Here is a 19,519-nt window from a genome sequence, read left to right as displayed (position 1 = left end):
ATTTGATTTAATTTGACATAACACCAGGTTTTAACTTATGTGCACTTACTGTATTATACTCAGTGGCCAATTTGCCATGTAGTCAGACTATTCACACTGATGTATCATACCAGTTTTTATACTTCATATTACACATAATGCATTATGATTAAGTTGTTTGGTTTTCTGAGAATTAAAGTGTGCAAAAAGAAGTGTTATGTTTTATAATTTGTCATCCATGCTTGCCAATTTCATTTATTCACTAAATCCAGCATGTTTTAAATGTGTAAAATTAAAAATAATCTGAGGAAAATGCAATTAGATTGAAATCAGTTGTTTGATTTGATTTTTGGTGCATGCAAAGTAACTTTTTAACACTTGAGATTTCAATCCAATGTGTTCATGTTACACAGTGTGTAGTCAAAAGATTACAATTCACTTACTCAGATTTGAACATGAAGACTGTCAACACTTTGTTAGATGTAATTAAATAATACCCAAGTGGAAGAGTTGTCTGAAAAACCTTTGTGCTCACACCAGATTACAAGACAAAAAACCTTCTGGGATACTCACGTTTGCTTGCTTGCTTGAGTTAAAATCATAGACTGATGTCATAGTTTCTTCTTACATCCAGAGCACAGAAACCCAGTGACCGAGAGTGAAAACCAGCGTGATGTGAACTTGGTGTTCTCTTAAATGATACAACGGAAACTCTGCTTGAAACCTTTAAACCTCAGAGTGGTGCTCCATAATGCTGCTGTTGGAGGTGACTATTTTAAAAAGTGCTAGATTTTGTAGAGTTACAGTTGCTCTTCTCCAGTGGACTTTCATATATTACTAAAACATGGTTAGGATAGTAGATTACTGAAACATTGTCACAATTCAATGGACCATGAAAACATTAAAGCCATTTAAAACTTTCAATTATCTTTTTGCTTGAATGCACCAGACAGTGTAAAGGGTGTTCACTAGATTAGATCACATGATATCAAACTCACATGTAAAGTTTTCTTTTTTCTCTCTGGTTCTCAGTGACAAACTAAATTAGCAGCAGATCAAGGCAGTGGTTATCAAGGCTATACTTACTTGACCATCATCCACCATGCTTGAGCAAGATGCACTATCCCTACTGAGTGCTGGGGCACTTCCCTGAAAATGACACTGTTTATCCATGGGGGATCAACATACTATGACAAAAAAAATCTAAATGTCAGTGCTGGAAATTAAGCATTCCTGAGAGCACTGCCACCAAATGCTGCACCCCAAGAAACACACTGTAAACATCAAAAAGCCCCTTCAGAAAACCTGTTACAATGTCTGGGTCTGAGAAACACTAATGTATTTGGTGATAGCTTAACCTCAGTGCTCTTTTAGCAGAAAGTCTCACTTAGCTTGCTATTCATTGGATAGTAACCCAAAATGTCTGTTTCATTTTGCTTTCTCCATGAATCATGTCCTTTGAAATGAGTCATCACGTATGTTTCTCCATGTATATGCATTCTTCTACATGTGGTTTTATGTGCCCACAGTGGAAACTTTACCGCATACGTGCGATTCACTTAAATTAAATCTGCACCGAAGGTCAGAACGAGATGATGAGCGCACGGAGAGTGAAAGAGAGGAATGGAAGGGATGTGGGAGAGGAAGAGAGAGGATACAGTGGGGAGGATGTGGGATGATTTGATCTGGTGCAGTACATTCATTAATGTCATGTCTCAATACAAAGCTAATGTAAAAAAAATAAATCTTAAAGTGAGCAGAATTGCCAAATTGAATAGCAACATAGTTTTTCTTGCAGTAGGTTTTGGTACATTTGAATCAAAGTAAGAACCTAAGTCATAATAAGAGGAAAGTAAGTACTGAACACATAATGTGCCCATTAACTATGATAGTCTGAAGCCACAGAGGTCTGAATATGTACTGTACTGATACACATGCATGGCAGATGAGCATAAGCAACCATACATTTCAAACAAGAGTTCATTGTGCTTTATCTTTCAGATGGATTAGTTGGTTTTCAAAGAATAGATGCATAGCAAGTTGATACGCACTGTATATACCTGGCGATTATGTGTGTGTTTACACACTGGCAGGCTTAAGTCTTGTTGGTACAGTATATTGACAAAAGCTGTTTTTCTTTGCCTCATACTCATCCAGGATGCTTATTTAGCTCAAGATAAAGCCAATATAGTGACGACACTAACAATGCTGGCACCAAAGCAGCAGCCACATTTGGGGATAATTGTCCAAACACATGTCAAGAAATGTCACTTGTACTCCAGGTTAAAAGACAGATTCGAGATGCTGCATTCATCTCCTTATCAGCCAGGTCCATCCTCCTCCCTCCATTCCTAAACTCTTATATTTTCCAAAAATCACAGAACAAAAAAATCTGAGGATCTTGAATTAGATGCAACATTACCCGTTAATGGACATCACACTGATGGGTATCTTTGTGGTGGATAGAGCTGATAAATTCTCCAAAATACTATATAGCATGTACCAAGTCCTCAGTGTCATTTAGATGGAGGAAGACAACTGTTGCTGGAAAGTGGTGAACACACACGCGCGCACACACACAAACCAGTGTGACAACGAGGAGATGATTAAATCAAGCATTAAATTGAATGAGTGAGAAGGAGCGCAGCTGGAGAAACCGGATCCAAAGCAGTCTGGGTGCGATGAAATGATGCAGGGGCTAAACAAGATGCTATTCATTAGACCACTACTTGAGAAAGCATCCAGCAGCTGGGATTGCTGTCTGCGACCTCAATTACCCCCTGACTCACTTAATACTTACTTGATTCATAAACTGTACTCATCTGGTTCAGCCAAGGAAGACAGATCTGCAAATGGTGTCCCTGCCAGACTGATAAAATGAGTATCAAGTGACGCGCTGGAAGCCAAAGGGTATTTCACTGAAAAGCCTACAGTGATGCTTGCTTCTATTGGCTAAGAGTGAGGTTGTAATCACACTAAACTGATAATGATACTGATGATTAACAGCAGCATTTTTTGGGGTGAAATAGAACATCAAAAAACACCAAACATTGTGATGTAATTTTAAACAATCAGCTACTGATGTGAATCAAGTGCAGCCAAGAAAGTCTAATTACTACACTGCATGCCAGAAAGAAAAGTTGTGTATCACACTGCAGGCGAGAGCGGATTTCCTCGTTTTAGCCAACAGTGATAATAATCGCAGAGGAATTTGCTCACCTTGACCGACACAATAAATCCAGGCAAGGATAATTCTCAGTGGTATGGGGGCTTTCTCTAAACAAAAGGCTTCATACTGAGTGTGAGAGGGTAGACACTATGAAAGTAGCCTCTCACACACCAAAACAAACCTTGTGTTTGGTTGCCATGGAAACAGCCGTACTGGTATTGCAGAGCTCAGGGCAGAGGAAGTACTTAGTTGAACTCCTGCTGCACTGCTGATATACGAGGGAACAAAGCCGCACATTAAGGCCACTTTCCATGTAAAATCAACAACACTCCCATGACGTGGAGCCCATACAGATTTTCTGGCCCATTAGCTCTGTTGAAGCACAGGCCCTACTTATTCTGAAATTTATACCCCGTATGAATATTTAAGGACGTAGTTCATTGCAGATTTTTGTTAATTCACAAAACCTCAAGCCACATGTGAACAATATCCAAGTGCTTTTCTCAAGTCACAGCAAGAGGTTTAGTGTTCTGTGTGTTGCTTGGGAATAAAGTCAGTGGGTGTGATGAAACAAATGGAAATACTGAAAAGTTTCAGTTTCACTCAGCTGCAGAAATGTAGACCAGATCGATGATACATTCTGTCAAAGAGGGAGCTTCAACTTCTGACTCTAATTAAACTCCTGCCAAAAATTTAAAAGAAGTCTCTGTTGCAAAATGCTTTTTTGTTTCAAATGGGCATTAGGCATATAGAGATCTAAAATGCTGCAGTAATATGAATTCAAATGGATTATATTTGAGGTGGTGTACAAGGGCAAGCACATTTTGCAAAATGCAATTACCTTTTGCAAAATTAGGTGCTGAGGAAAAGGAAGAACGAAGCTGTGACGATGTGACTGAAAATGAAACTGTGCCAATGAAATCCCTTGATAACTTTGAAGAAAATAATGACCTGCTAAATTTTTGCCACAGAGTAATTTAGTCTCTGGAGCAGACAAACTATGAGCTTGAAAAGATGAAGAAAGACTCAGACATCTGACTGTTCATCTGTCTGGATGCTCAGGACAACATCCTAGAAACATGAAGTGTCTACTGCATTAGATGACAGCGAGTGTGGTTAGATGCACAAAGTACTTCGGATAATTGCTCATATCAGTCCATGTAGGAGCTGTTTGAATAAATCACTGTATCCTGTTCATGAATTTGCAAGAACTACACAAAACATACTAGAAATGAATGAGGAGCATATGGCTCAGTATGCTAGCTGTTTCTGAGGTTACTTATAATTGTGGAAACATCTTATCAGAGTTACTATAAACAGGAAATGGTTTCTACTGTACAAGGGCAGATCCAAAAGTGATGTACCTCAGTATCCTGGCACATTACTGCGCATGTAAACACACTGATTAACAAGTGATTCCACGGTAAGCGGAGCAGTAAGTTGTTTAAGAATCTGAGATATGAGCTGTTTCCCATGATATGTCCTTTTCTTGTTTGTAGATTGTGCTGCAAAAGCCAAACACTGGTTTCTAAGCAATAAATTCCCACTGCACTATATTAGGGACAACACTGAAAAACATTTTTCATCAGCAAGACAGCATGTTACAAATGTACATAGTGGTATCCATGGTAACTACAATTCAATTACAGAACTGCAAGAACTATGTCTATCAAAAACTGAAAAAAAGGACAAAGCCAAAGTGCAGTCGTAATTTACTGTCCATAAAATATGATTTGCTATCATCTAGTGGTCATTATCAGTATTGCATTGCATCTTGACAGTCAAAATCACAGTCATTATCTGATCAAAACTGCAAACCTACCTCTTGTGCATAAAACCCTCTCATGTATACTGTATATCCCATTTTATCCCCTCATTTCCTTTTCTATAAGTCATAGTACAGTCTTTAAAGCTACAGTATTACCAGTCTTTGCCAGACTTCACTTCATTGTTTGTCTATGTTTTTCCACAGATCCCTCTAGAAGCATTGCGACGACCAGGACCGACAAGAATCCCCAAACCGAAGGGCTACAGCTCCCAGAAAGGGACAAACAGCACGGCAGCAAATGTGGGACTGCAGAACAAGAGTCAGCCGCCACAGACTCATCTAGCCACTGGGAAGGAGCAGCCTGCAGCACACAACAACAACAACAACAACCCACGTCTAGTGAACCGCAGACTGTGATTTCAGCGATAGGTCAGCTCACAGTACATTTCACCTACACTAAACACATTCTCATAGTTACTTCAGATATTAAACAGAATGTCTAAAAATCTAAAATAAAAACTATCTGCAAAAGAAAAACAGTAAAAAGAAAGAATAAAAAGAATAAAATTCAAACTGTACTGCTTTATTTTTTGATCTTTTAAGAAAAAACTGGTCCACTATTACCTAATGTTCATCTGTGATGCTCTGAAGACTGCATAATGCAACAGATTTTTGTGTCAATATCATATTCTATGTGTACACACTGTATTAGTTGTAAAATAAACATTTTAGAAAGTAGTTCCAATGTTCATTTCATATTTACTGTCATAGATTTGTGTGAAAATGTCACTGTGATCCTAATAAATGAAACTGAAGAGTAATACTAGTACATTAAGTGTGTTATATGTTGTTGAATACAAATTAATGTTTCTTTGTATTGTCAACATTTGTATTTCTCTTTAATTACCATCTTTATTATCTGTTGAGACATACAGATAATGACAGCCATTTATCCTTTTCTAGGAATGGAACACATGGATATTTTTTAAATAAGTGGCAATAATGTACATAAGTGTATAAGTGATGTGTTGTAATGCAGCTCCTTGATAGTGATAATCTCTCAAATGTGACATTTGTGTTATTTTGGTTATCAATAAAGACTTTTTATACCTGGAACAAGAGAAATATCAATTTTTTACAAATAGAAAAATTCATAGTGATATCTTGAAGCTGTATATATTGATAAAACAAACACGTTAATACAATTTGTAAAAAAAGCTAATTAAAAAAATTAAGTTGAAAAAATAGCATGGTAACATTTAGCTTTATTAACACTGAAAACTTGGAATATATGTATGTCAATAATTTGGAAATATAAGTGGTGCAATGAGAAACAATAAAAGATCTCAGAATATGATATGATATTTGTGAGGTAACATGTCAGGTGATGACTTAAGATATTATATTAGAAGCTGACATTTAAAGGGCTGATTGTCAAAGAGGAATACTACTTGTGATACTAGGATTGTGTAGCTAATGGTACTGATTTAATGTCAAATCAATGACTGCAGACCATGCCTGATGCCTGAAGGCTCCAGTACACATACAGTAAGAATAACTTGTATTTTTGAGCAGGGTCTGCTCCAGAACAAATTAAGCAGGTGGTCATTTATTTTCACAGGGGGGCCGATGTGTGATTACACAAGTAAAAGTAAAACCCATAATGTTCTCAGTTTACAGCAAGTACGCGTAGAAGGTTTAGCACACTGCTACTTTGCACTGAAGACAAGACAAAACAGGACTGGCAAACACAATACAAAGCACTTTCTAATATCCACTACGTTAAACACGTCAACATACGGTACATAAAACAACTCATAAAACTCATAAAAAAAGTTCATAGAAACTAATAAAACCACTACAGCAGATTTTAACTTAACAGGCTATAACAGGTTTACAGTGCAAGAGTACAGAAATAACTTGATTTTACTGAGCCACAACAATCACGCCATACTATCAAAGTATTGAATGTTTTTGCTGTTTTTTCAACAGTATTTTGTTCAGGTTCATTTCTATCAAAATATGCATGTATAAAAAATGTTTTTTTACAATCCATAGAGGGGGTCAAACATGTCTACCTGACACAGAGTCTACACTGTTTTGGAGTCAGTGAGCGACACACGCAGTATCAGGAAGTAGGATGGTAGATGTATATGTAGAAATTTATCGTAACCAAGATACTGGTTGACATGTACTGTAATACGTTGCACCTTCCAGCTAATAAACAGCAGGATGAAGCAAAATGACAAAGTGACATAATACTTGATAACTTCCAAATATTGCAAATACAAAAAAAATAGTTTTTCTTTTGTTGACTTATAAAAATAATTATTGGGGCTATAGGATTACCTCTAGAAATACTTTTAAGGTGGAAGTGAGACACTTAGAACCCCATTGGCAGGAGTGCTATGTCTTTGCATCACATCGTGGAGTGGAAAAATAACTGCCTTAACTGAGATTTCTGAACTTTTTTTTTTTTTTTTTTTTTTTTTTTTTTTTTTCACATAAAAAGGGCCAATAGTGGTGTCCAAACCTCCTCTTGTCGTCCCGGTGTATCGTCATGGTACCCTCACTGATGTCCTGTCAAAGCAGAGTTTATAGCTGAGCGCAGCACAGCCAGGAAGTGCTCTCTTTCTTCACCTCTTTCTGTGGCACAAACCCAGGAACGAGAAGGACCCTCCAGGACAAAACTATGGCAAACATCTACAGAGAAGGACATTAATATTCCTGTAACTTTCAGAATCTATCAAAAAGACCTTACAGACTCTAATGATCATATACTGAAGATTACTGTAACTCACAGCGTGTATATGTGATCTCTCTGACAGACAGGCTGGCAAGAGCCACAGAGGCCAGGAAAGTGTGTGTGCTCTGGTGAGCCAATGTGAAAGGTGTGTAATGCAAATTTCGCCGCGTCAACACCAAAGCATCATTAAACAGGAACAGGCCCACATCAGACACGTGCTCATAGGTCCTAATCATGGATGCACACAAATAGAATGAAAATAATATTATTAATGTGTTACTAGAAAGCAATACAAATACTGAAAATACAGCTTTCTGACAAAATTATTTCTATTATGTAGAATACTTTGCTCAAAGTAAGTAAGAAAAACTTTAGAGTGAAACACATCAGATTGGCATGTAAGTATATAGCTTGGTAAATATTCAAAGGTTGATTTATTTTATATCTATTAAGTGAAAGAAGAATATTTCTGGATATAAACTGGTAGAAATCTCCTGAATAGGAGCAGGAATAATCTGTGTTGTTACCTGAGCGAGTCAGGAATCTGATCATCAGGGCTCCTGAGCAACGCAGCATCCTGAGTTATTATCAGCTGCCTGTTTCCTTCACTAAGGTTCTACACACACACACACACACACACACACACACACCATATTCATATTAAAATAGTTCAACATGTAAGTTTTAGATGCTGTTTTGAGAGAGAGAAAAAATAAAACACAGAGAGAGGGAGCTGTGTTTTACCGGACAGCCTTGGATCATCTGCTGCGTTTCCTCCATCAATCTGTCTCTCTCTGAGTTACACTTTAACTGAAACAGAAGGAAACATCTGTGTATTCATTGCACTAAGCACAGAAGCTACAGATTCCACATTTAAACTTACTGATACTGGTACTGACTCAACACTCTGTGTGGGTGTTGTACCTTTTGTATGAATTCTCTGAATTGTAGCAGGGTGTTGAGGGCAGAGGAGAGGTGTGTGTGGTCGGGGTGACCGGGGTGTGTGTGTACGGACAGAGCTTGAAGCAGTGTCACATATTCCTGTATTCTCCACACTGGACACAACAGCAGCTCCTGCAGGCTTCACAAACACATGCATACAAACATGTTTCTAAACACTATGGTTTAATTAATGAATAGTCTTTTGGTCAGATATGGATAATAATTGCCCTGGAAACAAATAAAATATATAAGTGTATATGTGTGCTGTTACCTCAGCATGTGTGTTGCAAGAGTTCTGTCTGCTCTCTTCAGGAAAGCCCGAAATCGAGGCTTTGTCTCCCTGCACTGACACACACAACATCCTTTGCTTACATTTTGTACACCTAAACTGCTTGTCTAAATTAAACCTGGCTGTTGACTAAATTATAAATTCAGTATAAATTCTGCATAAAAGCAGCAGACTGTACACACTAGAATGTTTATCTAGTTTGCTTGAGGTGTTTGACTTTACCTTGTCGATGGTACTGAGGGCAGTGGTGTAGTTGTTGAGGTAGTTGGTGTAGGCTCTAAGTTTCGAGCACAGTTTTACAAACACATCTCCAATACACTGCTCTGCACCCCACTGCTGCAGCCTGGCTTGTAAATCTACCTGAAACACCCTGCAACCAACACATACACATCTATCATGTCATGTCCGCACAGAGGGACGCAAACAAGACAGTATCATGCAAATATTTGTGTGAATGCATGTGTGTGTGTGTGTGTGTGTACCTGTTGAGCTCCAGTAATTGTGTGACAGGACTGAGGACAATGTGGATGTCAGCATAGCTGAGAATGGCTCTGTTGGAGTTCAGAGTGGCTGTAAGAGGCTCATTGTACACCTTCAGCACAAAGGAAGGACAGGTATTGATTACATTTCTTGGTATTCTAATATTGACAGTTCTCTTCTTCTCTCTGACATCAACAGCTGGATTGGTTGTTGCTCTGAAAACAGCTAAATTTTTCCTTTTCTAATACAAAAGTAAGGCAGCATGCAGCTGCAGAGCAGAACCATGATTCATTTAATATCTAAAGTTCTAGTTTTAAAAAAGGCATTATGTAAACTCTCCATAATTTGCTGAAAGAACCCAGTTCCTATCAATTATCAGTGGCTGTTTTCTGGACTTGATTGGACAGCATTACCTAATATTTGTTTATGTTTATTTCTAAGTCTGACTCAACTTCATGTCGAGTGGGACTGCACCTGAAACAATTAAACATGTGATAGTTGTTTCATAATTTCCTGAATGATGAAGTTTAATTGTATTTTTGTTTTTAATGTTATAGTTTACCAATTAGCTAGTTAAAAAATGGAAACCGTACCTTCAGCACAGCACCCAGTCTCCCTAGATAAATACACTCGCTGTGGTGCAGCTCTCTGGCAACTGCACCTCTCCAATCCAAGGCTGTCTAAAGACAGGAAGAAAACAAGTAGTTGTACAGATGAAGTGTGCTCCTTCAACCTGCTATGAATGGACAAGTTCGAAGCACACACACCTGTGGTAGCTCAGGTATCATTGGGCTGAAGCATTCCTGTGAGCTACGTGGTGCTAAAAAGAAATCGTCTGCTCTTTTGTTTCTCCACTTTTCTTCTCCACTACTCTCTTCTCCCTCCTTCTCTTCATTCCATCTTGTCAGAAAAACAGCAAGAAACTCCAGAGGTCTCATCTGAAGATGTAAGAACAGAAATAAAGAAACACACACTTGGATTGACAGACTGTTCTACAGTTAATGATATTATGGAACTTTGAAAGAAGTTGCATATAGAAGAGAGCATGGCTAACTTTCTTTTCTGTTGTACTTGTGTGTTACATAAACTAATTTACAGTTATTCCCACCTCTTCCTGTCTTGTGAGAGCAGTGAGTCCCTCAGTGAGAGCCTCATTCAGATCTTTGGATGCACAAAGCTCCTCAAGGCAGATTTTCTCCCACAGAAAATGACCTATAAATATATTAACAGATTCTTCACAATGTTTACAGGACAAGGAGTATGCAGGCATTTGTTTAAACCTGCCATTGGTCCAGCTGTGTGTGCCTGCATGTAAATCTACATGTATGTGAAACCCACCCAGAGCTCGGCCCCTGGCCTGGAGGCTGACCCGCTGTAGCTGTGGCCCTAGGCAGCCCCGCAGCTCCCCCAGAGCCTCCTCCATCCACTGAGCCTGTCTGCACCATCCCTGCAGAACACTCTCACACACAAACTGCAGTGCCGGGGCTGCAGGTTGCTGGCTGGAGTTTCCGGTGCACACACTGCCGTCAGACCACTCACTCAGGACTGGGAGAGGGTAACAAAAATATATCTCTTGTGGCTTTAACATGATGCTTAACAGTCATTTTACACTTAGTGGTGGGAACTGTAGTCTACTGAATAATAAAGCCAAAGCCAAAAAAAAGTCAGTTCTGGTTGATTTGGCAACACTATTGGTTACCGTAGTAACAGCATGTGTGGTTTAATACTACAGCCAACACCCCTTGAGCAGCTACTTTGTCAAAAAAATGCAGATAATTACCATTTTCTTGTTTTGTAGACACATTTTTGATAACCAATCGCGGAGAGCTCTAACCATGGTGAGAAATACGTACATTGTGTTTCCTGTGGCTTCTCCACAATAAAAGCCATCCCCTGTTTTGTGAACACTTTAAATGTGAAGCAGTGGCAGTAAGAAGTTCCGTTTGCATTAGCAGTAACTTAATACAGCTCTGATACATTGTAAAGCGAGTGAAGAGTAAACAGTGATTTTAATGAGATAAAATTACGCTGGACTGCATGCATGCATGTGAAGGTATTCCAATGTGGGAATGGCAGACCCCGCCAGCAACAGGGAAAACTACTATATAGAGAAGTATTCTGAATGCAAATACATTAAACAGCTATTGAAGAAAAAATGCTGACCATAAATAGTATGAAAAATGGGGTTTGATTTCATGAAAATCTTAATAATTATAACTTTTTCAAGAAAGTAAAGTCATCCCACTGGGCCAAGAATCACTTCAGGCGCCTACTGCCTTAGATATTTTTTGAAGGTGTTAGTGGTAGCTGAGACAGTCTTGTGCATAGGTGACTTACTATTCTGGAAACTTCCGGTGGCAAGACCCATTGGAGCTTGAACCTCCAAACCAGTCAGAGTAGAGAGAGTCTGGATGAGAGCCACTCCTGATGCTGCGGAAGTGAGAGAAAGCAAGAGATAGCGTAAGAGGAAGATAGTGAGACAGATGCAGAAACATTGACAGAAATACAGATTCCACAGAAGTGTGTGTGTGTCCTAACATCTGTGTCTACATACCAGATGCAGCCAGTGGAGAGAAGATGTCAATCCCTCCTCCCTCCTCAGTTGGTGCCACCCAGCCACACAGTTTTTCCCAGAATTCTCTATGGTCAGGTGTCAGTAGAGTCCTCTCTGACAGGCTGCTACCTGAAGGGTCAAAGGTAAAAAAAAATCAGATTAATAGACTGAAAATAAAATTATTAATCAGAAAATAAGATTCCCTAATAAGTAAACTTTTCAGAAACTTTTATTTTAAACTGTTTTCAGTTTGAACTACATGCATTTTTAACTTTGAAAGGTTAGTTGACATCATTTTCCAGTAAAATATGCTCCTGAATGGGAACTTCATGGACAAAAAGGATAACTGTGACTGAGTAAATTAATCTGTGTGCCACAGAGTTAGGTTGTAGAATCTTTGGATATATCTAGAAATTAAGAAGTGTTTTAAATTTGTTTTATATATTAAAAATAAGTTAGTCTTGAATCTCAAATTAAAACCAGGGCTCACTGATCTGGAGTGTGGTGAGTCCATACGTAATGTAAAATTAAGATTTATGATATTTAGTCTTGGGCCAACTCTTAGCCAAGGGACGAGGATAGCCATGGACTTCAAAAAACAAAAAAAGGTACTATCAAAATAAAATGAGCCATGAAATGGTTTAGCAGATGTGTTTCACAGTATCCTGAGAGATAAACTTCTAGCACTGGAGGCTCCAGTTGGACTGGAACTAACACTGGCAGTATTTCCACACATTAAGATACGCAGGATTATTAATTCTCACTGTGAAGCAGATGGATTTCCTCCGTTCCTCCCGGAGCTAATAGGCCCAGCCTCTGAGCTCTCTGCCCAGATATAGATCTCTCCACCTGGGTTAACAGAGCTGAGAGAGTCCCTCTGTGGTCATACAGAACCACAATCACTCCTGCCTTCACACCACTCAGCACCAGCTAGATTGAGCACAGGGGTAAAGGAAAAGAGCAGACAGGGAGAAATGTTATATGTTCATTTTCCCACTGTGACTTTTCTTTTTCTTTTTTTTACACTCACAGTATTGTCTTCATCACTGCTCTCTTCTAGCTCATACAATATAGATGGTGATTTGGCCTGTCTGACTGATCTTTCTTTACTCTTATTTTTCTTTTACCTCATACGCAGGAATTCTATTGGAGATCAGCAGTAAGAGGGCAGGAGTGGGCAGATGGATGTGAGAGACTGTGTGTGGCAGTGCAGGTCTGTATGTGAAGGACGACAGCGCTCCACTGGGTTTGTTCGCTCTTTCACTGAAAGACAAGATAAAGGTTTAGTTAGCACTCACATCACAGCTTTAGTACATAAAAAAGTCTTATTATTAAAAAAAGCGAGTTAGAATAGGAAATCTATACCACTCTCATGTCTGTCCGTTAAGTTTGAAACTAGAGCCAGCAGTCGATTAGCTTAGCATAAAGAACCATCTGAGCAGAACCATCTGCAGCTCAATGCGACAAAGTCTAAGGAGCTGGTTGTGGATCTACGAAGGGCCAAGGCACCAGTGACCCCGGTTTCTAACCAGGGGGTCAGTGTGGACATGGTAGAGGATTACAAGTACTTGGGAGTACACATGGACAATAAACTGTACTGGGCTAAGAACACTCAAGCTCTGTACAGGAAGGGCCAGAGCCGCCTCTATTTCCTGAGGAGGCTGAGGTCCTTCAACATCTGCCGGACAATGCTGAAGATGTTTTTTGAGTCTGTGGTGGCCAGTGCTATCCTGTATGCTGTTGCATGCTGGGGCAGCAGGTTAAGGGTAGCGGACGCTAACAGGCTCAACAAACTGATCCAAGGCCAGTGACATTGTGGGGGTGGAGCTGGATTCTCTGTCGGTGGTGTCAGAGAGGAGGATGCTGGCCAAACTACACGCCATCTTGGACAGTGTCTCCCACCCACTCCATGACGTGCTGGTCAAGCAAAGGAGTACCTTCAGCGGAATACTCATCCCCCAAAATGCACCACAGAGCGCCACAGAGCGCCACAGTGCCTGTGGCCATCAAACTCTTTAACTCCTCCCTCTAAGGGTCAGTCTGTATGACCCTAAGTCATTAAACTGGACATTGATCAATACTTGACATAATTGTGCAATATTCTGTGTAATACTCCTGTGCAATATTTTAGTTTAAAATTCCCTATTTATTGATATTGATATTGCTCATACCTCTATTACTGCTGTGCAATATCCTCCGTCTCATTATAACCATAATAAGCTACACTTAACTTGACAGTTCATGCACTATTACCTTATACCGTATTATTATCATCAACCAGTAAACCCACTTGGTACTTCACACTTATTTTATTTTATACTTATACTCACTTGGTACTTAAGTTATTTTCTGACCTGTATTATAGCGTATTATATTTTTTGCTAGTACTTCTATTCCTGTGTGCACTGACGTAAAGGCGAGCTGCTGTAACAAAAGAGTTTCCCCTCGGGGATCAATAAAGTATTTCTGATTCTGATAAAGAGTGGAAGTAGAGGGAAACAGCCTGGCTCTGTCCAAAGTTTAAAAAATCTGCACCTCTAAAGCTCACTAATTGTTGGGTTGCATTATATTATACAGTATTTTCTAATAAACAGGTACCTCAGTGTATAGCATCCTAAAACACAGTAAGTAATATCATTGAAGTTAAGTGAATATGTAGACAATCACCTGCTAGGACTGGAGGCCCAGACTCTCTCGAAGCTCGGAGCTGCAGTCATGGGCTGTCCTCTGTCCAGGTGAAGACTGAGGCTGGGAGACCCAACTGTCCTCGGAGGGCAGGAGAGAGAGGGCCAAGAGGTGAATGTTATTCCAGAGCTGGGCCTCCCCGTCTGGGTAATTCCACCTCTGGCTCCTTCTGGCTTTGTGTAGCTGCCCCAGGCTCTCCTGGTTCTCATAGATAGTTCTGCAGATATCACAGATAAAAGCACTGGTCACTGAAGTACAGGTTTTTACTGAGATAAGTGGTAGCCATATATATAAATTTGAGAGCTTGTAGTTTCTTTCCACTCACTCTTCTCCTCCTGTAGTTTATCTCTGATCATCTGCCTGATCCTCCTCTCCTTCCTCCTCTCTTCCTCCTCCTCCATCATCCCCGTGCTTTGTTGGTTGAGGGTCCCGTACTGCTCGGCCGCCTCCCGCGGAGTAAGCCAGTCCAATGTGGAGACGCAGGAGACATAGTGGTTCTTCCACGCTCCAAATTCTTTCTCTCCTGGAGTGTAGGGAAGGAACCAGCCTCTTCTGATGCACCGGCCTGCCCAGAGGCAGTCCTGGGCAAAGAGAGACAGAGGGAAAGCAAGAAAATGGAAACCGCAATTCATATTTCATTAAAGACCATTCCTGAGAATCAGCTGATCTTATCCTCTCTCATTCTTAATCAATGGCCCACAAGTAAACTTCAAATCGCTCTCTGCTGGGCCTCTCACCTGCTCAGCAAGGACCCTCCAGTGCCAGCTGACTTGGGCGGTAGAGCAAAGGTCACAAGGGGACAGGAATGACATCACATACAGGGACAGGAAGCGCGGCAGCACCGCCGTGAAGTCCACTTGAGTCACAGGAACCGACTCGATCAGCAAATCTCTACAGTACCTGCTCAATTTGTCAGAGGTTTTTCATTTTAAAGCCTGTAAGTCTGACTTGCAAGCAGATAAAAAAGGCAATACCAAAAAATCCTTAGCCCCAGCTATACCAAACAGTATAAAAAAATGGGGTAGAAAAAGACCTTACTTGAGCTGTGATTTGGTGCAGTGCGTCAGCAGAGAGTGCAGCAGGTGTTTCCTCTGTCTGTCAGTCCACAGATCAAACCAGTGGAGCACAAGGTTCATCCTCTCCTCAAATAACTGGGAGTAAATGGGGAAAAGACACCAACAAACTTTATATGGTCAATGAAGAACGAATGGAAGGAACCTCACTGCACTGCACTGTCACTGCTCTGCCAAAAGCTACAAAACTGGCTTCCAAAACACTGATGAAGACTGTAGGAGTAGCAAAAGTCCAGATAATTAATAAAAAAGAACAAAAGAGTAAGACTGATGGTCTGATAAAAACATCTGAAAACATCTTGTATCTTCAACCTTTCCCAATGCACTGTTTTTACTATATGCAGTGGAATTTAATGAGGATTTAGAGATACACATTCTGAAGATACTGAAATACAGATGTACTGTATTAAACCATAAAGGAGTATGGTGTCTTTCAACTGAAGTTGGGGGGGGCAAAAGATAGAAGTTATGCTTTTACATGGCAAATGTTATCATACATAAATAGATGTTTAATTAAATTATAAACATTATGTGCAATTTTGACAACATCCACATTTATTTCTTACAAAGTGAGGTAACAAGTTACATAAAAATAAATGTTAAAGGCATCTTTAACTAACGTTAGACTCCCGTTATGTGCGTCACGTTAGTTTCTGCTGTCAGTCATTTATTTTCTGCTGAAGAAAACGCTTGTGTGAGGTTTTTCCAATGGGGAATACAAACAGAAAAGCCCTTACTGTGTGGGAAACTTTTTTCACTTACATGAAATGGTACAGTAGCTACAAGAAGTTGCAATGTGACTTCGCCTGTATGCATTTACCCCAGGCTAGGGGACTTAAACCTGGATGCCCCCAAACCACCTCTGCACACAATTAACAATGTGCAATGCTGGATAAATTACAAGCTAATTCATTTAACTTAGCGTCGTTTATCTTTTGTTGTGTGCGCAGTCACTGGAAGCATATAGCGACGTTTCCGTCAGTTTGTACACCTGTTCCAAATCAGGTTAATTGGCAAATTAACGAAACCCTGAGTGTTTGTGTTACTTCCTGTTAGCATCATTGATAACACGGAAGATATGTTATTAAAAGGCTTATATATGCAATGCTTCAACACCACCTACACCACAATACGGCTTCAAAAAATTGTTGGATTACATTATTCCCGACGGGTTATGATCCACTGCATGCACATTTTACATCTGAGACAGTCTCATGTATGATGATTTGGTCATTCCTGCCATCTGGTGGTTATTAATAAAAGTCAATTTAATATCACATCACTTATCAAATTTATTCCACACACTATCACAACAGGTTCTGCCGGTGTTTGTTGGTCCGACCTGCAGGTTGCTGGTCTTGTTGTTCAGTGGAGTCCAGGTGCTGAAGCGGGCTTGCTGCGGGTCATAGTCTGTCCCGCCGAGCTGCCACCGCTTCACCGAGTGAGGTTTCAGGTCCGTCTCCATGTACTCACACAGGAAACCCCACTTGAGGAAAACGCTTCGACTTCTGTTTAAATCCGTGAACTCCCATTTACTGTCAGATTTAGCTTTCTAATACCAAATGACAGGCTGCCATTGCGCTGCTCACTGCTCCCAGTAACCTTAGAGACGCATCAACAAAAGGATGAACACATTCCTTCACACAACACATCCCTCCTGCACATCAATAAGTAACAAGATGGGTTCAAGTCTGTGATCATGAAACACACAGCAAGTTGCCAGCATAAACAAAAGTCAATCATGCTGTAACATTATGTGAAAATAAGGGAATACATTTATGAATTTACATGTAAGGAATAAGATTACTGCATACAAGACCATATTGTGCTGCAAGAGGCACTTGAGCTGCCAAATGTCCATCAATAATCTGTAATGATATGCTAAAAACCTTTCATAATATGATGCAGTTCATTAATCAATGCATTCATTCTTTTTTGGTGGTGAGTGTGACCTGATCCCTCCACCCCTACCGCTCACAGCAGACGATCACTTTGAGGAAAACGTGGATATTAAATGGACAGAAAACCTGAAACAACACAAGCTCTATTACATTCTTAGTAACTGCAGTAGAGGACTGTTTAAGTTTGTAGCTTCAAGAACATTTATATGCAAATGAATGCACGAAGATGCTCCAAAATTATGTATCTGACTCATTTGAGTCCTGTCAGCATCAGTCCCTTTAAATTGTTTAAAAAATGGATGGTTTAAAACTGTAGCCAACATTTTCAAACAACACATTTATTTAGTCAATAAAAATAAAATCACCAAACAGATAAAACAGCAAAACACTTAAATATCATCCCTCATCCCACCCAACAACACTGGTTAAAATAAGAAGCGACAAAATAAAGTAGGATTTACAATCAAAGCAGCATCAAATGATTATATTATTTTAAAACACCAAACCTAAAATCAACATGTTCTATGTACGTCAATTAAAAGGTTATAACATATAAGGCAAAAATGATTAAATTAAAAAATTAAGGCATGGTTGTGGTATCAACATTTGGATTATTCTTTTCCACCGTCAAACCAACACACCAGTGATAATGTGCAGTGTGTTACACATGTTGCATGGATATGTGCAAATATATTCAACACTGAGCAAGGTGTTGGAGGTGATATCAGGCCACTGACATGTAGCAAGAAATCATATGCAAAATCACAAACTGGGGTCACGGCTTATTTGTTTTACCCATAACATACAGCGCAGTTTCTATGGTCAGAATCTACTGTGCTTTTAAACGTTATTTAAGATTTTATTAATTTAATTACCATTTAATCTTATCAGGGAATATTTTTTAGCTTTTTATTGTCTCACAGTTAAGATATAAACTTGGGTTTAAAGCTCTATGTTGAGAAACAATTCTAAACATATTTCTGTTTCTATATTTTGATAAGTCTAGCTCTGGGTCTTTAGTTTGTCATGTTACAGACACTGATTGACCTGTGACAATAGATAAGACAAAGTGCAACAGAATGAGATATATATATTAAAATAGCTAAAAGGAGCAAGTTTGCAGTCAGTTCACTTTTAAAAGCCGATAAATAAACACTGAAGATTTCCTTTCAAGGACTTGTGAATGAATCTACAAAACAAGGTGAGTGCTTTATATCAGTATCACTTTGGTTAGCAATGTATTGCAAATGTAGACTGTTTGGGAATTAGTGAATTGACCACAACTTGACTTTAAAAACAGGCCATGGCAGGGATGCACCAATGCCAATATGTAAAGTAAACTGTACTGTAGGTCAGATAGTAGCTTAAGATCTCATAACTCTGACTGAGAGAAAAGTGAATATACTGTATCTGATTTATCAGAGGAGGTGGTGAAATTCAATCATATTTCAGTAAGTTAATTATTGTCCTCTTGCTGAGATAGAAGATAGGATTAGAACTATTTTCTAATCAATATTAGTGAAAAATAAGGCTGTCAGTGCATCCCTGTAGGGACATCTTACAATACATCCATCTTCCCTGTACAGACAGGGAACGCTGGTGAACAGCTTTGTTGCCATTTCTGCCATAATATTTAAGAGAAATAGTGCCTCAAACTTGATTCAACTCCACCTTATCTGTTGGTGCCCCTCTAGGTGACATAAAACAAACAGTCGGGTCAGATGTGATTGAGAAGAGAAGAGAGGAGAAGAGAAAATCACATGCTGGCAGTCCTCGGTATCTCTTGGGAGTCTGCTAGATTCAGTTTCTGACTGGAGAAGCAGAGTCAAGGAATAACACAGGCCAAAATCTGAAGTTTTTAACAAGATCAACGCTGGACGGACAGGAAACCTGATGGCAAAGATGTTTTACTTTCACTTTAAAGCCTTTAAAA

At 39.5% G+C, this 19,519-nt stretch overlaps 3 protein-coding genes across 12 annotated transcripts in view; 1 reads left to right on the top strand and 2 right to left on the bottom strand.

The window, feature by feature from the left end:
• Nucleotides 1-6,037, top strand: part of filip1l (filamin A interacting protein 1-like) — a 74,451-nt gene extending 68,414 nt beyond the window's left edge. For all 5 annotated transcript variants that reach the window (XM_044188561.1, XM_044188563.1, XM_044188562.1 and 2 more), the window contains one exon: nt 5,121-6,037. In XM_044188561.1, coding sequence (XP_044044496.1) covers nt 5,121-5,333 — 213 coding nt within the window. In that variant the 3' untranslated portion in view covers nt 5,334-6,037. The remainder of the gene's footprint in view (nt 1-5,120) is intronic.
• LOC122872385 (epithelial cell-transforming sequence 2 oncogene-like) overlaps nt 1-17,764 on the bottom strand; it is an 86,936-nt gene extending 69,172 nt beyond the window's left edge. Inside the window, exons 1-21 of one of the 3 annotated variants that reach the window (XM_044188568.1) lie at nt 17,028-17,764; nt 15,651-15,763; nt 15,350-15,512; nt 14,938-15,193; nt 14,595-14,829; nt 13,055-13,190; nt 12,692-12,857; nt 11,928-12,056; nt 11,711-11,803; nt 10,712-10,918; nt 10,482-10,585; nt 10,141-10,311; nt 9,967-10,053; nt 9,376-9,485; nt 9,116-9,263; nt 8,876-8,949; nt 8,587-8,743; nt 8,407-8,472; nt 8,190-8,278; nt 7,718-7,890; nt 7,450-7,619 (exon numbers count right to left, since the gene is read on the bottom strand). In XM_044188568.1, coding sequence (XP_044044503.1) covers nt 7,486-7,619; nt 7,718-7,890; nt 8,190-8,278; nt 8,407-8,472; nt 8,587-8,743; nt 8,876-8,949; nt 9,116-9,263; nt 9,376-9,485; nt 9,967-10,053; nt 10,141-10,311; nt 10,482-10,585; nt 10,712-10,918; nt 11,711-11,803; nt 11,928-12,056; nt 12,692-12,857; nt 13,055-13,190; nt 14,595-14,829; nt 14,938-15,193; nt 15,350-15,512; nt 15,651-15,763; nt 17,028-17,150 — 2,934 coding nt within the window. In that variant the 5' untranslated portion in view covers nt 17,151-17,764 and the 3' untranslated portion in view covers nt 7,450-7,485. Of the gene's footprint in view, nt 1-6,809; nt 7,620-7,717; nt 7,891-8,189; nt 8,279-8,406; nt 8,473-8,586; nt 8,744-8,875; nt 8,950-9,115; nt 9,264-9,375; nt 9,486-9,966; nt 10,054-10,140; nt 10,312-10,481; nt 10,586-10,711; nt 10,919-11,710; nt 11,804-11,927; nt 12,057-12,691; nt 12,858-13,054; nt 13,191-14,594; nt 14,830-14,937; nt 15,194-15,349; nt 15,513-15,650; nt 15,764-17,027 lie in introns of those variants that run through there. The other 2 variants (XM_044188567.1, XR_006377094.1) reach the window with 2 other exon arrangements.
• A 139-nt stretch (nt 17,765-17,903) lies between these two features.
• The window catches only part of ccdc28a (coiled-coil domain containing 28A), a 214,863-nt gene continuing 213,247 nt past the window's right edge, over nt 17,904-19,519 (bottom strand). For all 4 annotated transcript variants that reach the window (XM_044188576.1, XM_044188577.1, XM_044188578.1 and 1 more), the window contains one exon: nt 17,904-19,397. In XM_044188576.1, the coding sequence (XP_044044511.1) occupies nt 19,343-19,397 (55 nt within the window). In that variant the 3' untranslated portion in view covers nt 17,904-19,342. The remainder of the gene's footprint in view (nt 19,398-19,519) is intronic.

Source organism: Siniperca chuatsi, linkage group LG24 (genome assembly GCF_020085105.1).
Source record: "Siniperca chuatsi isolate FFG_IHB_CAS linkage group LG24, ASM2008510v1, whole genome shotgun sequence".
Lineage (NCBI taxonomy): Eukaryota > Metazoa > Chordata > Actinopteri > Centrarchiformes > Sinipercidae > Siniperca > Siniperca chuatsi.
Note: the sequence above shows the minus strand (reverse complement) of the source record. Positions and strands in the feature narration are given on the sequence as shown.